The sequence below is a fragment of the Mustela nivalis genome (genome assembly GCF_964662115.1).
Source record: "Mustela nivalis genome assembly, chromosome: 18".
NCBI classification, from domain to species: Eukaryota; Metazoa; Chordata; class Mammalia; order Carnivora; family Mustelidae; genus Mustela; species Mustela nivalis.
Window position 1 is genome coordinate 34,186,720 of NC_139037.1, and position 18,485 is coordinate 34,205,204.

Consider the following 18,485-nt stretch of genomic DNA (forward strand, 5'->3'; position numbering starts at 1 on the left):
ATGGTCTTTGTGAGGGTAAGTCAACCTAGGGGAGGAGGCAAATGAGGTCACCATGGCTACAGGGTGCTCCAAGCAGCATTTCTAGGATCTTCTATCAGTGGCCAGAAGGGCCAGTTTGAAGAGGGGGACATTTCTTTTTTTTTTTTTTTAAAGATTTTATTTATTTATTTGACAGAAATCACAAGAAGATGGAGAGACAGGCAGAGAGAGAGAGAGGGAACAGGCTCCCTGCTGAGCAGAGAGCCCAATGCGGGACTCGATCCCAGGACCCTGAGATCATGACCTGAGCCGAAGGCAGCGGCTTAACCCACTGAGCCACCCAGGCGCCCCGAGGGGGACATTTCTTAAAGACCCAGGAAAACCATTTCTTCCCATTACTGTAGTTCTGCCCCCAGCCTATGTCTCTTTGCTGAGGACTGGAGTTCTCAGAATAAACTCCAAGCATCTGAGTTTTGGATTCCTGTTGAGTGGGCTCAGTCACCTCCAGGAAGCATCTAGTGGTATAAACAAGTTGCTCTGCTGGCCAGGCATCAGAGTGGAGGAGAAGGTTGGATTTCTTCTGGACCCCCATGAGGTCAGTGGGAATGGGCTCTTGCCCAGCCACAGTGCTAAGTGTTGTAAACACAGCTCCGCACTGTGAGGGTCCAAAGCCCTGGAGACCCCTTGCAGTGGAAAGGTCTGTCCTCCTGAGGGGTCCTGGGGATCTGGAGGAGGATTTCTGGCCCCTGATAACTGTGGGTCATAGCTGTCTTTGAAGGAATCTTTACTGGGGGAAATCATCACCTCAGCCCTGTCCAGTCTTTGAACCTTGATGACTAGCTCCATGACCTCAGGCAAGAACTATCTCTTCCCCAGGCCTGTCTCCTGGAAGAATCTACCTTTCACCAAGGTCATTTTTTTTTCTTTTTCTTTCTTTCTTTTTTGAATATTGAAGAATATAAGCAGCCACCAGATGGCACTGGAGTCTCAGTCCAGCTGTCTGTTGTTGGGGAGGAGGGGGTTCCAAGCCCTTGAACTGGAACCCCAGGGCTTTTCCAGAACATTGCTCTGTTGCTTTTACTTGTGGGCTCACAGCCAATCAGGATGCTTCCCAGTGCTTGGGCTGGACGATTGCTCTTCATTTACTTGAGGAAACAAATGAAATGAGGCCTGCAGTTGCCACTGAAAACCAACCCAGGGTCAGATTTTGTGTTTGCGAACAAAACTGCTCAAATCACACCAGATCTCACTGGCATGAACTGGGGAACTCACTAGCCAGAGGGCCTTCACCAGGAACTTCCCCACAGAGAAAGAAAAGGCTGTGAGGCTGTCACGTACCCCACACTGGTGCCTCAATCTCCCTATCTCGAGAATAGGCTGATCACAAAGCTGCCACTTCCTTTACTAGCTTGTGGGGCATTGACACATAAGAGACGAACAAGATCAGGTTTTGAAAAGTTAGAATAGGCTATGTAAAGGTGAGATGTTATTTTCCAGAAAAAGGTTCTCTCAGAAAGTATCTCAACTGGACATGACAAGCCAGGCTGTTTCTGCTTAGCTGTCTGGGAAAGTGGACAAGGAGCTGAGTCATTAGTCTAAGGGAGGCGGAAAGGCTGGAGCTGCCCAAGCTGCCAGAACCGCTATCACCTGGCCTTTTGGGCACCATCCCCATTCCCCCAACATCCTGTCAGGAGTACAATGACCAAATGTAGCTGCTTCTCTCAAACTCTGAGTCAAGGGCCTCAAAAGTTAATTTGATTTTGGGTGGACCCTCAATATAGGGGAAGACCTCTGGGCTGTTTTGCAAGGGCTTCATTAGGCTGAGCCATCTTAAATCTCACTGCATTTTGTTCCTGTAGGAGGAGCTTCCTGCTCTTAGATGGGTTGATCCTATGGAGAAAAATCTATCTCGTTCCAATTGAGAGGAAACCCCTATTAGCAGAACTCTTTGATCTCAGGAGTGATATGTAAATGAAGGGAGCTCCAATTAGAAAATCAGAAGTGCTTTGGGCAAAATGTGGGATGCCATATTAAATGAAGCTGTATTTTTTATCATAGAGATAAAGCTGATGTAAACTCCTCAGGCCTAGTGGGGGAGGGGTTTGTGATCAAGGGAGGAGTGGGGCCTCATGGTGGGGGACTGCTCCATGTTCTGCTTCTGGACTAGGAGGGTGATGAGGTGGGCTTGTAACGTTCTAGCAAAGGAAGGCCATTGCTGAGGTCATATTTCCCCTCTCCACCAGATCTTGTCTTGCAGTAACTTGACAATTTCATATTCCAAATCTCACCTGCCCCCGATCAGATTTCTTGGCCCACTTAGGGAACAGTGTTTCACAGAGACAAACAGAGGGTCCCGTTGGACTCAACGACACCAGTAGGCACTAGATCAGTGCTTCTCAACTGGGGGTCATTTTGCCCTTTAGAGGGCATTTGTCAATATCTGGAGATGTTTTTGCTTATCACAGGTAGAGCAGGGGATTGCTACTGTCATCTAGTACGTAGAGGAAGGAGGAGACTGCTAACATCCCACAATGCATTGACAGCCCACTGTCCCCGCCTCAACAACAAAGAACGATCTGGCCCTCAGTGCCCACAGGGCCAAGGTTGAGAACCTCTGTACTAGAGGAGCTTGAGGTGCCACTGGACGGCAGTTTGGCATGGCTCACTTCTCTTACCAGGCAGAAGAAATTCACTGTAGACCATTTTTGTATCTTTGCAGTTCTTAGAGTCTTGTGATGAAGTCATTCTGTTAGAAGATGGAGAGATTTGTGAAAAGGGAACCCACAAGGAGTTAATGGAGGAGAGAGGGTGCTATGCCAAACTGATTCACAATCTCCGAGGGTTGCAATTCAAGGTAATTCTGGGTGCAAAAGGTGGGGGTCCTTCCGTCTGGGTCTCTAGCCTGGGAGCAGGCCTGTCTTGTAGCTTTCCGAAGGACTGTCATTTTGTCTCCAGGATCCCGAGCACATCTACAATGCAGCCATGGTGGAAGCCCTTAAGGAGAGCCCCGCTGAGAGAGATGAAGATGCTGGTACAGTCCGAGTTCAAACCACACTCCTCTCTTAGTGCCCATGGCTCATGAGCAGACACAGATCTCTCTTTATTTCTCACCCTAGTTTTGGCTCCAAGAGATGGGAAAGATGAAGGAAGAGAACCTGAAACAGACTCAGAATTTTTAGACATAAAAGGTACTTGCTATTCGTTCCCTCAGTTACAATAGTCTTAAATATTTATGGAGCATTCTGGATAGAGAAATGGAGGCCCATTTTAAGTCCTTTGGGGGCAACTAGAATTAATACAACTTACTGTCATGTGAGCCCTGGGGTTTAACTGCCTGAGTCCAAGCTCTGGCTCAACCACTTTCTAGTTATATGAGTTGGCACAAGATACTAGGCTACTCTGAACCTTAGTTTCTTAATCCATAAAACGGGGAAGTAATAACCAACCTCATAGGTTCCCACAAGGATTACATGGGAAACTACACATAAAATGATTAGCCCAGTGTCTGACATAGAGTAACTCTCAACAGTAGTTATTATTGTTACTCGTTAGGTCAAAGCAGTGCACAGAGACTGGTTAGAGGCAAAGGCACACACAAGAGAGATGTGTCACACTCTTTATGGGGAGCATTGAGAAAGGAATGTGCAGCACTGAAGAGACTGGGTGGGAGAACTAAGCATTCTGCTATGTGCTGGTCCCCACAATCATCTGCAGAGACAAAAATATGAGATCTCAGGAGCTCATGGTCTGGTGGGCGACACAGGCAAGGCGGTAATCATGGGAAACTGGGATAAAGGTAATGGGCGTTGGAGTGGGCATAGCAAGTCAGGGAGGTCCTCGCAGAGCTGGCAAACTTGGGTCTAGTCCTTCAAGGATATGTAGGAGTTTTCTGGGAGGCACTGTGGTAAGAAGGTGGGGAAGGGGGAGGATCTTGAGGTTGAGGGCAGGTCGGAATTCCAGGAAGGCAGAGAGAAGAGATAAATCTGGTGAGGGCCAACTTTGTCAAGCTCCCTCTTCTCCTCCCGACACATTGTTCCCTTCCACCCCTGTATACATTCAACATTTGTTGATCACCTACTCTATGCCCTTCTCTGGGGCTGGGCAACAAGGGGCCAGGGATACAGATCCACAGTCTCTTTCCTCAAAGTGCCCTTGGAGGCTTTCCAAGTTAGAGCTCTGTTCCTCAATAATGTGTAGCTGGAAAAAACAAAACAAAACAAAACAAAACAACAAAACAAAACCACACCTCAGTGTATTTTGTCAAATTTAAGATCTCATCCATTTTAAGATCACCATCGTTGTACGTAATCCACTTAGAAAGAAAAATCTCTGCCAATTAGATGATATGGCATACTACCGAATGGAAGGCACATCATGATTTCAGAGATGTTAAAATGTGAAAAAAAAAAAAAAAGTGAGTCTTTGAATCGATGAAATTTGGCACCAATAATGGTGCTTTTGACAAATGCATGCACGTTTGGAAAGACAACATATTTTTATCGCTCTGGAGGCGGCCAAGGCTGAAGTGAGGTGCTCACCATCTCTTCCATGCCTTCCCAGGAAAGCTCCAGGCTGCCTAGGATGTGAGGTCCTGTGGAGGAAGTAAACCCTGCTCCTCTTTTTCTCCTCACCCTCCCTATTCTGGAGGGGAAATCACCTGCTCTCAAAGCTATAGGAAGGGATCCCGTTAAAGGAGGTGGTGCCCACCCCGCCTGGCATCAGGGCATTTTCTAAAGCACAGCAAGGTGAAGAGCGTCATCAGCATTCCTGGCTGGGCTGGTGGGCTACCGTGGGATTTGACTAGTTCCCTTTGTGCTCCAGGTGTCTTCAGTAGGCTCCGCCCACCCACTGGGCATCTCCCTCATTTTGCAGGCCCAGAGAGAGACGCAATGAAAGAAAGTCAGGCTGAACGTTTTCAAAGAAGCATGAAGCTTCCCAGGCAGAGGGTATAATAGTAGCTCTATTCATGGCGCCTTTGAGGTGTGACAGCTACCCCGTCTTGGAGCAAGGTGCAGAGAGCCCATGTGCAGGGGCACCCGTGTGTCTAGCTCTATTTATTATCTCTTTTATAAAAGCCATGTTTGATTTAGGATTCTGCTTTGGAGCTGACATTTTCATGCTTTTCTGTGAAGGAGAGGAAGGGGACGAGTGCTCAGTTCTGACTGTTGTGAGCTGCTTTAGCCAGCATCCCTGTACCTCTGGTTGTGCTTTCCTGGAGAATTTAACAGTCATTTTCCTTTCCCTTTGGAAAGCAGAGAGGACTTGGAACATCCCCGTGGAGGGAATTGGGAGTCCAGGCAGTGGCTGACTGAGGAGGAGGTCCTGGGTTTAATGTGTGAGGTGTGAGCTCTGAGAAGACAGGAGCCACTGCCTCCTTCTGGTTGACCCCGCAGGATTTGCTGTGGGTGCTTTTAGCACTTCAGTGCTGTATTCTTTTGCTTGAGGGCTCTCTCTGCAGGTTGCCAGCCTTAGGTTAAGCCAGAAGAGCTGGGGAATTAACCCTCACAGGGAGGAGCCCTCACCCAGGGGACAATGGAATTTGTAGAAACATTTTCTACCCTCTGGTCAGGTGAACACTGGTGGGTGTGTGTTCCACACTGGCTCGACCCTTCTCCACATTAAGCTCCAGATGCCTACGGAGGTGACTGGCTTGATGAGATGCCTTCTATTGTTCCCTTTCCTATGCCCTACAGCTCCTGAATAAGCTCCATGCATTCATAACCCCTTCTCAGGAGCTACTTCTGGAGAACTAGACCCAATCAATCCCCTGATCTCAGGGCTGAGCACATAGTAGTTGCTTCATAAATATTTCTCCCAAGACTGCAGGCCACCTGCCTTACGGGGCTGTGATGAGGATCAAATCAAATAACATGAGCAAAAGTGTGCTGGGACTTTCAAAGTGTAGGACAATGGAAGGAAGGGTGGAAAACTGCCCCCATTGCAGGAATGGGTATATAGGAGGGGTGTGCCCGACCCACTGGGCTCCCCTCCGCTGCCAGCAGGCACCCCAGGACTTGTGTCTGTCTCCGTAGTTCCTCTGCACCAGCTCGTCCAGACTGAATCCCCCCAGGAAGGAACCGTGACCTGGAAAACGTATCACATGTACATTAAGGCTTCTGGAGGTTCGATATAAAACAACGGGTTTCTTGATTTAATTTGCATTAAAAAAATCCTTTCTCAAACTGTTGGGTTTACATTTTATGATTTCCTTAACAATTACTTCTTTTATGCTAGAGCCATTTATCAATGCTTTTATTTTTTTTTTTTCATCCAAAGTGTGATAATACAGCCTTTTAAATGGAATCACCCTTTATCTCCATTAAAGCTGCCAGACTCTATTTATTGAAACTGAGTGAGCAGCAGCAGGAACCAGCCACGGTTCTTCCGCACCTCACTGCCTCTTCCCTGAGCACAACAGCAATCCACTCATGGCTTGCCTTCAGTGCAAGGTTCCCATCTTGGTGTGCAAAAATACCTTACAGTTTTATTCCCTGTCTCTGCCCAGCAAGACTGAGTTTTGTTTGTTTTTGAGGAATACTGAGTTGCTTCTATTAAGGTGCATATTGGTGGGGTTTTTTTCCCCCCAATATATTGGCAATTTGGACCCATTTTCCAACCAGGTGGAACATATGTCCCCATTAGGGTTCAGGGTCCCAACACCCAGACTTGTGACAGCAGCCTGGAAGGCAGTTCCCAGGGGGTGGGAGCCCTCTTTCTGCAGGCTTTGAATTTTTTATGAGGGTTGGACCCACTGCAGCCTCCTCCTCTGTAACCCCCTGGACATCTCCCCTCCTCTTGTAGGGTACCTCTTCTCTCTGTTCGTGGTGTCCCTCTTCCTCCTGATGATCGGCAGCTCTGCCTTCAGCAATTGGTGGCTGGGTCTCTGGCTAGACAAGGGCTCCCAGGTGAGTTTCCCTTTGGCATTGGCAAATGTTGAGTCAGTTGCTGACGGAGAGCATGAATGCCCCCAACACCGCCCAAGAAACCTCCCACTGCCCCTTTCCATGAAGTTGAGATGAGTTGCCTGCACAGCTCAATTCCTGAAATTCCCTTTGATTTTGCAAGACAAGCAGGACATCTGGATTTCTATATGCCACCTTCAGGTTTCAAAGGATTGACTAAAAGATTGTGATCATGCCAGGCAAATGCTGCATGTCCGTGGAGTCAAGCCTGTGTAGAATAGAGTTGGTCTTGCAGCCTCCATTGTGATGCACCTTGAGGATAGCCCTGAGGGGCTGGGGGAACCTAGCCTGGTTGTTAATTTTCCTGCCTCTGAACAGAAACCGATCTCTTATTGTTGACACTGTCAGGTGTCAGAGGGTTTCACCTCTCTCTGCCCTCCAAAGTCCCTCTGCAGGAAGCAGACATGCAAAAGCCAGACTCAGTTCCTGGTTGTGCTGCAGAGTTACCATGTATCTTTCTCAGACACCAGGTATCTGCCACCCAAAGGTCTACTCTAGACCAGGGTCCCTGAAAATTCTGCTTTTGCTGGAGCTTGCTAAAAACTCTCCCAGCTTTTGGCCAGTGGTTTCTAAGCTTTCCTGGAGCCCTGGGGAATGCTGTGAGCCCATCCTGCAAGATAACATTTTGGTATAGTTCTGTTGCTATGACAACTGAGGTGGGAAGGCAGTGGGGAGCTGTGGGCAGGGGAGAGGTCCCTATAACTCTCCTGGAGGTTGGCGCAGCTTCCTGAGGGCTTTCCCAAGGGGAGAAGCCAGTGGGAGCTCTGCGCTGTGCAGGAAAAGCACCATCTCTAGAATATTCTCAGATCCTCCCTGGCTCATTAAGAGCTCTTTTCTTGGAGAGCCCAAGGTTTCTGGTCAGAATGGAACCTTGTTCTAGGTGTGGTGCTTCACCAGTGGGCCAGTGCCATTGGCTAACTGAGCATGCAACAGGAATGGCAGACTCAGGTGTTTGCCCTGCCCCCAGGCACTGTGGACACAACTTGATGCACAGTGAAGCCTCCTGTTCAAGCGAGGCCTCTCATCAATTAGCTCCCCAGGGATGCTTTTGCTTTTAGGGATGTTCATCCATCAGCCGTCACCTCTGGTTTACATTTCCTCTATTGCTGTAATCAGCAAAATGACATTTAAAAGAAAGATGCTTGTTTGCTCCCCAAAGGCAGTTTTGACTTTCAGCACATGGCTCAGAGAAAAATGAAGCTGCCAATTCCTCAGGAGGAGGAGATGGCCTCTCCCCAGAAATGCTGGCAGAAATGCGTGTTCTTCCCCCAGCAGGATGGAGCTGTGTGTGGTCTTGACTCTTCCCAGAACTCTGTGGTTCACCAGACTCCCTCTTCCCTACCAGAGACTTCGGGATAGTGGACCAGCATCCCCCAAGATGCTCCTTGAGAAAAGGAAAGGGAAGGGACTGTGGGGCTGGCCTGGTACCGGGTCCTGAATGGGCTGCCTGAGGGCTCTTTGCCAACTTCATGGAATCCAGATTTCCCGTGCTTCTGTAATTTTTCTGGCCCGACATCACATCTTGACTCCTGAGGCATAGTTGCTTCTGGGACAGAAGCTATCTGGTCACCCTGTGCCTGCCTGCTTTGTCTGCTTTGTTTGCCCACTGACTGTGCTGAGGCTCGAGCCTTGAGCCTCATAAGTCAGGTGTCTTGGGGGCAGGTAGCCCAGCAGGAGGACCCATGCAAAGCTCAGAGGTCCTCAAAGGGAAATGACCTGATTTTTACCCCCTGGTTCATTCTTCACAATTATGCACCTGCTTTTAGCTTCTTCTCCCTGGAAAGATCCTTTGGCCAATTCCTATTTTCCTGACAATTTACCAATTCTTGGTGCTTCTCTTGTTTTTCTCCAAAGATGACCTGTGGGCCCCAGGGCAACAAGAGTGCATGTGAGATTGGTGTAGTGCTGGCAGACACGGGGCAGCGTGTGTTCCAGTGGGTGTACACAGGGAGCATGGTGTCTGTACTGACGTTTAGTGTCATCAAAGGTTTCACCTTCACCAAGACCACGCTGATGGCTTCCTCCTCATTACACGACCTCGTGTTTGACAAGGTACTGCTCCTGGGGGCTGCACGCGATTCCAGCCATTCAGCCAATGGCATTTACTGAGCTGCTACAACACATCAGGCACTGTGCTGGGCTCTGGGCACAGACACAATGCTCAAGGAGCTTACGGTCGAGTGAACTATCGAGATACCTACTGTCGACTTTGAAGGCAAACTCCAGGGACTGTGGGAATGTGCCGTGGGCCATTCTGCTCAGGCCAGACTAGGGGTGGAGGTGAAGGTGGTCAGGACGGTTTCCCTGAGGACACCACACTGCACTGCGGCAGACATGTACTGGCCGGCTGGCCATCTCTAGCTCCAAAGAGCCCTGAGTCCACAGAGGGCCCCACCTCCTCATTCCACTGCTGCAATAGGCAGAATTGATTAATTTTATTGATTAATTTTATTGCCTGGGCCGTGGCCAGAGCCCACAGGTGTGGCTCACACTAGGCAGACAGACACAGGGGAACTTAGCTTTTTATTGCCCCTGGAGTGCCAAATCTCCTCCTCCTCCTCCTCGGCCCCCCAGGCTGCATCTCAGGTTTGGAGGGAGGTCTGACCTGCAGGGGCTCTCCTGGGCCTCCACACAAAGGCTGAATCTCTCCCACACTCTCATTCAGGGGCGCCATAAAAATGGGGGACACCTTCACTTTCCCACGATGGCTGGCCTGGGACATTGTGTTGGGTACCGGAAAAATGCTCATGCTGCTCAAAGCATCCCAGCCCCGGCAGAGCGGCCGGTGTTCCCTAAACACACACCTCATCATGGACTCTCTGATTTTATCCACAGATCCTAAAGAGCCCAATGAGCTTCTTTGACACGACCCCCACTGGCAGGCTAATGAACCGTTTTTCCAAGGACATGGACGAGCTGGATGTGAGGCTGCCGCTTCACGCGGAGAATTTTCTGCAGCAGTTTTTTATGGTGCTGTTTATTCTTGTGATATTGGCTGCTGTGTTTCCTGCCGTCCTTTTAGTCCTGGCCGGCCTTGCTGTTGGCTTCTTCATTCTTTTACGGTAGGTTGATACGCTGTTTAAAAAGGAGCCCATGAAACCGTTGTGTATTTGGTTAACTCTGCACAATGCTGGGGTTATCAGGCGATGCTAAATTGTTGCTGTCTTCTCTGATTCTGGGAGCATACTGATTTTTAGTCCTGATGAAATGCCAGGTTCTATGCTCAGTGCTTTGCATACATCTGGCATTTTAACTTCAGAGTAACCTGAGAGGTAGGCATGACTGGGAGTTCAAGTCGGTGGTCCTAGGCCAGGAAACTAGTAACCAAGGCTGCTGTCTGTCTGCTGTTGTGCTCTCAACCATGGAGATGAGCTCTCTCCGCCATCCTGCTGCTGGAGGAGAGAGAAGACAGTCCTTAGTTACTCTGAGTTTTGGGAACTATCTCCCCTCCCCCGCCCACAACCACTGATATGGTTAGAGGAAAGCCTCAGGCAGCTAGGCACTGGGGAGACCTGCTGCGGCTGTGCCCCACTGCACTACCTCACCCACCTTGGAGGGAAACAGGAGGGTGGACTGACCCTAGCCCTTGAGAAACCCAGTTCTACCCTGTTGCTGGGGTGAGCTGGAGTTCTCAGCAGGCAGCATGGTGCATATCATATAAGGCCAAATAGTTGGAAATCAGAGAAATTTCCACCAGAGCCCCAGCCCTACTGCAAAACTAGCTGGAAAACATTGGGACAAGCCTGTTTCCTCATCCCTAAAGGTAATCGCTAAAACATACACCTGGCACATGAACCAGGAGGCTATTAAGAGTATCAAATGAAACTGTAGGGCTCTGAGTGACTTATAAATTAGAACTGGAATACAGCTGACCTTGAACAACATGGGTTTGAACTGCACAGGTCCACTTATATGTGGGTTCTTCTTTTTGATAAATATTTTACCATGCTATAAATGGGTTTTCTCTTCACTTTGATTTTTTAATGACTTTTTTTTTTACTCTAGCTTACTTTATTGTAGGAATATAGTATATAATACATATAACATAAAATATGTGTGAGTCAACTGTTTATGTGATTGGTAAGGCTTCCTGTCAACAGCAGGCCATTAGTAGTTAAGTTTGAGGAGTCTAGAGTTCCATGCGGATTTCTACCTGCATGGGAGGTTGGCTCCCCTACCCTTGCACTGTACAAGCATCAGCTATACCATGTTATAGGAACTTGAGTTTTCATCAAACTCAACAATATGTTCATTATCCTCCTAGATGTGCCAAATTTTGGGTCGGACACTAAGGATCTCAAAGAGGGCCCCCCAAATTGTAAAAGATTCAGCCCCCAAATCCTGGACCTGCCTCCACCTGTAAGCAAGTTCATTTGTTTTCACCCAGGGACACCGCACTCAAAGCTGAGTTTTTGAAATAGCACTTAGGCCGCAGTGTAGAGGATGGATGGAGCTACGGAAAGACTAGGGTCAGGGCTACTGGATGAGAGATTCTTGAAATGTAGAGGCTGAATGAGAGTTGAGACAGGTGGCAGCAGTAGGGGCCAGAAAAGGGTAGATTTGGGAGCCATTTCTGAGATGGTCTTTGGAGTTAGGGGTTGGGAGAAAGCAAGGATGGTTCCCGGATGAGGAGGGACATGAAGAGAGATATGAGTGATACGGAAAGAGAAGCAGTTCGGGTAATCACATCTGTGGGCTTACATTTGGATGTTTCTAGTTTGTGGGTCAGGTCTGCAGATGATGCCTACAGGCAGTGGGAAATGAGGACATAGGACTCCATTGCGGCTGGAAAGGTGGACTCTGCATCTTTGGCTTCTGTGCAGGAGCTGGTGTGACCGTAGGAACAAGCACCAGTGCCCTGGACTCTGTCTTTGGTTTCCCATGGTCTCCCTGGTGACTCCAAGAAAGGTCATATGGCCTCACTGTCCAACCTCAAGGGTTAATTGTCATGACCCAGTAAAATACTTTCTGCAAGTCCTTTGCAAAGATAAAGATGTCTTGGATACCACTTCTTAAAATGGACTCCTTGGCTTGATGCTTGTTTTCGTAATCCCTGTGTTTGACTGACCGTTCGTTGTTTCTGTCCGTTCTCCAGTTTATGCCGTTGACTTACTTAGCCAATGGTTTTTCTCTGCTCTGCACCCCTACTTCTTGCTACAAAGACAGGCCAGACCATGGCTGGCTATGACTGAATTACCTAAATATTTCCAGCTAACTCACTCGAGCTCTGAGCTAATGAGGTCTTCCTTCCTCTCCCCCGAGTGAGTTTCAGCTGAGAGTCTGAGGGCAGATTAGATTCCCTGTCGTGGGCCAGCCTGCCAATGTGCCTGCCTGAGGGCAGTAGTCTGGTGCTCAGCAGGGTCCTGGAACTTGAGCACCCAGGGGAGTTGCATCCTGTGGAGGGGTTTTGTTCTAAAGTCAGCTCCTGAGGCTATGATTCAAATTACCTTTGAAAATGCCTTTAGAAGACCATGCATTGGCAGTTGACAAGCCAGATTTTCTTCCAGAATTGGAACAGATCACTTTTTCTTTGGTTGGGTCCCCAAAAGTGCTTGGCTTGTATTAGGAGCTGCATTGTATGAAAATTTCTGGTCTTCAAAGACTGGAATCCCATCTCCTGCAGCGAGATATTCATGCTACAAGAAGCACTCAAAACAGACCACAGCAAGGAATAGCTCACATTTCTGAGATCCTTCTCTCCTTCCTTCCTTCCTTCCTTCCTTCCTTCCTTCCTTCCTTCCTTCCTTCCTTCTTTCTTTCCTCAGTTTCAGGTTTGTATTTAAATTCCAGGGGCGCCTGGGTGGCTCAGTGGGTTAAGCCGCTGCCTTCGGCTCGGGTCATGATCTCAGGGTCCTGGGATCGAGCCCCACGTCGGGCTCTCTCCTCAGCGGGGAGCCTGCTTCCCTTCCTCTCTCTCTGCCTGCCTTTCTGCCTACTTGTGATCTCTGTCTCTCAAATAAATTAAAAAATAAAATTCCAGTTAGTTAACATATAGTGTAATATTAGTTTCAGGAGCAGAATTCAGTGATTCATCCCTTCCACACAACATCCAGTGCTCATCACAACAGTACCCTCCTTAATGCCCATCACCCATTCAACCCATCCCCCTCCCATCTCCCTCCATCAACAGTTTGTTTTCTATAGTTAAGTCTCTTTTATGGTTTGCCTGTCTCTCTTCTATTTCTCCCCATGTTCATCTGTTTTGCTCATTAAATTCCACATGTAAGTGGGATCATATGGCATTTGTCTTTTTCTGATGGACTTCATTTAGCATAATACAATCTAGCTCCATCCATGTCATTGCAAATGTCAAGATTTCATTCTTTTGATGGCTGAGTAATATTCCATTATATGTGTACACACACACACACACACACACACACACACACACATACCCCAACACATCTTCTTTATCCATTCATCAGTTAACGGACATTTGGGCTCTTTCCATAATTCATCTATTGTTGATAATGTTGCTATAAACATCATAGTGCAACTATCCCTTCAAATCAGTATTTGTGTATCCTTTGGGTAAATACCTAGTAGTGCAATTGCTGGGTAGTTCTATTTGGAACCTCTTGAGGAACCTCCACGCTGTTTTCCAGAATGGCTGCATCAGTTTGCACTTCCACCAACAGTATAAGAGAGTTCACCTTTCTCTGCATCCTTGCCAACATCTGTTGTTTCCTGTGTTGTTAATTTTACCATTCTGACAGGTGTGAGGTGATATCTCATTGTAGTTTTGATTTGTATTTCCCTGATGATGAGTGATATTGAACATCTTTTCATGTGTCTGTTAGCCGTCTGGATGTCTTCTTTGGAAAAATGTCTATTCATGTTGGACATACATTTCTGAGACCCTATCCGTCCCACAGCTGGGATGGCCTGTCCTAGAGGAGAGTGGTGGGCCAACACCTCTCTCTAGTTATATGGCACCCATCTGACTTAAACTTTGTCTTGAGTGCATAGTCAGACCTGTGTGTGCTAAGAGAGAGCCTTAGAGACCCTACTCTGTGGCCTTCTTGATCTCCCCACAGCATTTTCCATAGAGGAGTCCAGGAGCTCAAGAAGGTGGAGAACATCAGCCGGTCTCCCTGGTTCTCCCACATCACTTCATCCATGCAGGGCCTGGGCATCATCCACGCCTATGACAAGAAGGAGGACTGCATTAGCAAGTGAGTCCGGTGCTGGGACCCTGCTCCAGGGCTCCCCATTTCACACCTGACCCTGAATGGGAGGTCATAAGATTAAAAGGGAAGTCTGGGATGCTGGGGACTCCCTGTAGGTGAATTGCTGGCAGAATCAAGAAGGAGCAGTGTAAGACACTAGGCCTTTCTCCCTAGTATCTGGGGCCCAAAAGTTGTGAGCTCATTCAATGACAACTTTGGTATATGAATTTACAAGTTTTATTTTTTGCACTAGAAGCAAAATGCATCCAGTTCAGGAGAAAGCAGGAAAAAGAAGGAAAAAAATCACCCATAAGTCCCCAACCCAAATCCCATTAGTATGTTCATATATTTCCTTCAATTTTCATTTTTCCTGTTTCTTAAGTATTCATAATCATGTTTGTCTCATTTTATTTTTAAATGGCATTTTAAAAATGTTATAACATATTTCTCATAAAAATAAATTTTAAAGGCCATATTATATTTTACTTGATGGATACAGCACTTCCCTTCTTTTTAAAATGTGGGGACTAGATAAGTGAATTTCTCCGGAGTCTTCCAGCTCCAAACTTCTAAAATACAGTATAAATTGTATCAACCATGTAGGCTCACCATGGTAGCAAAGACTTCCAAATTTTAGCAACTTAACATAGTGCGTGTTTATTTTTCCTCAAGTCACATTTTTAAAAAAGATTTTATTTATTTATTTGACAGAGATCACAAGTAGGCAGAAAGGCAGGCAGAGAGAGGAGGAGGCAGGCTCCCCACTGAGCAGAGAGCCCGATGTGGGGCTCGATCCCAGGACCCTGAGATCATGACCTGAGCAGAAGCCCAAGGCAGAGGCTTTAACCCACTGAGCCACCCAGGTGCCCCTCAAGTCACATTTTAACGAAAGTTCGTAGTGCAGGGGAAAGGGGTGTTGTTTCACTGGGACTTTTCCATCCTGAGGACCTTGGGGTTCTACTCCAGGATCTTCTGTGTCTAATTGGAAGATTAGGTGAGGAATGAGTGCAGGACCTCATGGGGAATTTTTATGGGTTAACTCCAATGAAGATACTCATCATTTCTGCCCACTCATTGACCAGTCTTCGTTCACCTGGGCTCACCAAACTGCAAGGGAAGCTGGGAAATGGAGTCTAGCTGTGCCCACAGGAGGAAAAGAAAATGGGGTTTGCTGAATCCATAGCAGTATCTGCCACAATGGGTGTTCTATTTTGTTTTGTTGCTGTTGTTGTTTGTTTTGTTTTTCCCTATATTTTCCTGCCTTAAAAACCTAACACACCAGGGGCGCCTGGGTGGCTCAGTGGGTTAAAGCCTCTGCCTTCAGCTAGGTCATGATCCCAGGGTCCTGGGATCGAGCTCTGCATTGGACTCTGCTCAGCCGGGAGCCTGCTTCCTCCTCTCTCTCTGCCTGTCTCTCTGCCTACTTGTGACCTCTGTCTGTCAAATAAATAAATAAAATCTTAAAAAAAAAAAAAAAAACCTAACACACAGGACACCTGGCTCACTCCATTGGTTAAACATCTGCCTTTGGCTCAGGCCATGATCTCAGGGTTTTGGGATCGAGCTCCACATCAGACTTTCTAATTAGTGGGGAGCCTGCTTCTCCCTCTCCTACTCCCTGTGCTTGTGTTCCCTCAGTCACTGTCTTTCTCTGTCTGTCAAATAAATAAATAAATCTTAAAAAACAAACAAACCCAACACACACTTCAAGTTTGGGTATAGTTCTCTCCCTCTCTCTCTTCCCGTGCTTTGCCACCTAGGATTTCAGTGTAGACTTGGTATGCCAGCTGGCCCTTAAGTTCAGTTGGTGGCTGTGCTATTCCTAGTTGAATCAGAATGTCATCTGTCAAGAGTCCTGCGTCACACAAGGACCCTTCCCATGTTCTGGTCATGAAGAAAGTCTCCTGTCCATGGAGTCATTCATCGACTTACTCATGACAAACAAAACAGATACAAGCTCTGTCTTCCTGCAGATTCTTTAGCAAGGTTTCCAAGGAAATCCTACGGGACAGTTGAGTCCTATGGTTGATGGGGCCCCCTTCTTTTTATACTTTCTTTCCCGTCGTGGACTTTACAGAGGGCTTGGGCTTCTGACATGTATTGCTCTTGTCACCAGACAAAAATGTCACAGGACTGAACAGAGCCTTGAGGTCAAATTCCAATCTGTTTCTTTTGTTCCTGTGCAGTCTAACCAACCACACAGATAAGACCACACATGACTCCTAAGTCACTTAAACCGTCAGCTGAATTTGTAGGCTTTATAGCTGTAGGGTAGAAACACCATGGTGTTTGGAAGAATATTTTAACTAAGCTCTGGGGAAAATCAATTAGGGTGGAAACAAGGCGGAGGGTGCTACAGGACCTGGCATGGCTGGTCAGAGGTGCTTCCAGAGTCTTTTGAGGAGTTTTGGAACAGGATGGAGTAGCAATACCTGAGGATGTTTGTGACTGTACCAGTGGAGGAATCTTAACACTTTAGGGGGTTAAACATTGGAAGTTTTTTGTTTTTTTCCCCAATAATGTCTACCAGTTGTTCTGATGAAGCCTCTTTCCCAATAGGTGAGGGGAACCTCCAGTGGCAGTTGGACCTGATGTCTCTTGTGGTTAATTGTTCAGCTCAGTTAAAATTTCAATCTTGAATGTGTAGTTGACCCTTGAACCATGTGGGTTTGGTAGCATCAATACCCCACACAGCTGAAAATTTGCACATAACTTTGGACTCCCCCCTAAAGTTAATGACTAGTAACCTATGATTGACTGGAGGCCTTACTGATGACATAAACAGCAAATTAACACATATTTCATATGTTATATGTATTATATACTATATTCTTACCATAAAGTGAGCTAAAAAAAAGTGCTATTAAGAAAATCATAGGGGAGAGAAAGTACATTTACAATACCACATTGTATTTATTGGGGAAAAAAACCATATATAGGTAGACTCATGCAGTTCAAACCTATGCTGTTCAAGGGTTCACTGTATTCCCTCCCTGACACACCCAGAGGCTTGGAGTAGTAACACTGTGCTATGTGTATGTCCTGTGCAGGATGGGGGCCAGGTGTGCTTCTGGAAAGCCCCTGGTGTATTCTTTTAAAAATCCTCTCCCTTTTCTCAGAGACTGGTTTCCTGAGGCTGGTGCAAGGGAATGGAATTGGGAAGATGCATCCTTGGGCCATTATCTCCTTCCTGCTGCTTATTTCTGCTAATCAGGCAAAATGTGCCAATGTGGTGTGGCAAGGTAGAAGCTCCAACAGGACCAAATCCCTAGCAGCTCTGCTGGGCATTGTTGATGATCAAGACCCCAGCCTGGGTCTTCCAGAGAGCTCTTCCAGGGCAGCCTCACACTGCATTCCATTGATGTGGGGCCACTTTGCCTCACGCCGAGGAATACTGCATTAACACTGCAGCACCAAATGTCACCTCTCTGCACTCCCAACTGTAGCAATAGCAGGAATGGGCTGGATCTGCCTTCCACACATCTGGGGAATGAGCAACTCCAGGCGCGGGTCTTGTCCTCATCCTTGGTGGTGTCATTGTTCTGTCCCTCTACTCTGTGCCCTTCTCTTTCGCTCACTGAATACACATGGGGGTACAAGATGTCAGCTTTTTTTTTTCTGGAGGGGACCCTCAGCTTTATAAACAATTGCCTTGACTCTTCTTTCTCTGATGTGAGGAGGAGGGAACGAAACATAGTCCTTTCCCTTCTCTTTCCATCATAAACATTGATTCTCCCTGAAGGCAACCTCCTCCACAATTAACCCTCACCCCTCTTAGGAATCAAGGGGGCCAACTATCAATTCCACCAGTCCTTTGTGGGGAGTGGCTGACTTCAAAAAAGGGGATCTTTTCATGGTAGATCATGAGACACTGAGCACCTTTTGTTCTCAGCTGTGAGTTATAGTTGCCATTTCTAGGAAAGAGAAAGAAACCACTCAGCACAATACTGTCACTTGGGGTATTTGAAAATCAAAGAGACCTATGGCAGCAGATTTTAGAGTATGGATATTTCCCCAACTTTGTAAGGGAGTCCTATGTAAAGTGCATTAGTCCTTGATTAAAAATCCCCCTAGCCTTAATTTTCCAGTAGCCCTAACCCTAAGTCTATGGAAGCACATCTGATCTCCTATTTTGTCTGATCTTTTAATTTTAGGTTTAAGATGCTAAATGATGAAAACTCCAGCCATCTCCTATACTTTAACTGTGCTCTCAGGTGGTTTGCTCTAAGAATGGACGTCCTCATGAACATTGTGACCTTCATTGTGGCCTTGTTGGTGACCCTGAGCTTCTCCTCAATTAGTGCTTCCTCCAAAGGCTTGTCTTTGTCTTACATCATCCAGGTATCACCTCATGTAAGGTTAGGCTTGACCTGGA

At 47.2% G+C, this 18,485-nt stretch overlaps 1 protein-coding gene across 15 annotated transcripts in view; it reads left to right on the plus strand.

The window, feature by feature from the left end:
- ABCC12 (ATP binding cassette subfamily C member 12) overlaps positions 1 to 18,485 on the plus strand; it is an 80,060-nt gene that overhangs the window by 48,943 nt on the left and 12,632 nt on the right. For 12 of the 15 annotated variants that reach the window (XR_014305672.1, XR_014305673.1, XR_014305676.1 and 9 more), the window contains 9 exons: positions 2,699 to 2,833; positions 2,935 to 3,010; positions 3,096 to 3,167; positions 6,012 to 6,101; positions 6,781 to 6,884; positions 8,796 to 8,993; positions 9,777 to 10,003; positions 13,979 to 14,116; positions 18,265 to 18,451. Coding sequence is in view for 8 of the 15 variants with exons in the window: in XM_082711388.1 (XP_082567514.1) it covers positions 2,699 to 2,833; positions 2,935 to 3,010; positions 3,096 to 3,167; positions 6,012 to 6,101; positions 6,781 to 6,884; positions 8,796 to 8,993; positions 9,777 to 10,003; positions 13,979 to 14,116; positions 18,265 to 18,451 (1,227 nt within the window). In the remaining 7 variants the exon portion in view is untranslated. The remainder of the gene's footprint in view (positions 1 to 2,698; positions 2,834 to 2,934; positions 3,011 to 3,095; positions 3,168 to 6,011; positions 6,102 to 6,780; positions 6,885 to 8,795; positions 8,994 to 9,776; positions 10,004 to 13,978; positions 14,117 to 18,264; positions 18,452 to 18,485) is intronic. The other 3 variants (XR_014305674.1, XR_014305675.1, XM_082711392.1) reach the window with 1 other exon arrangement.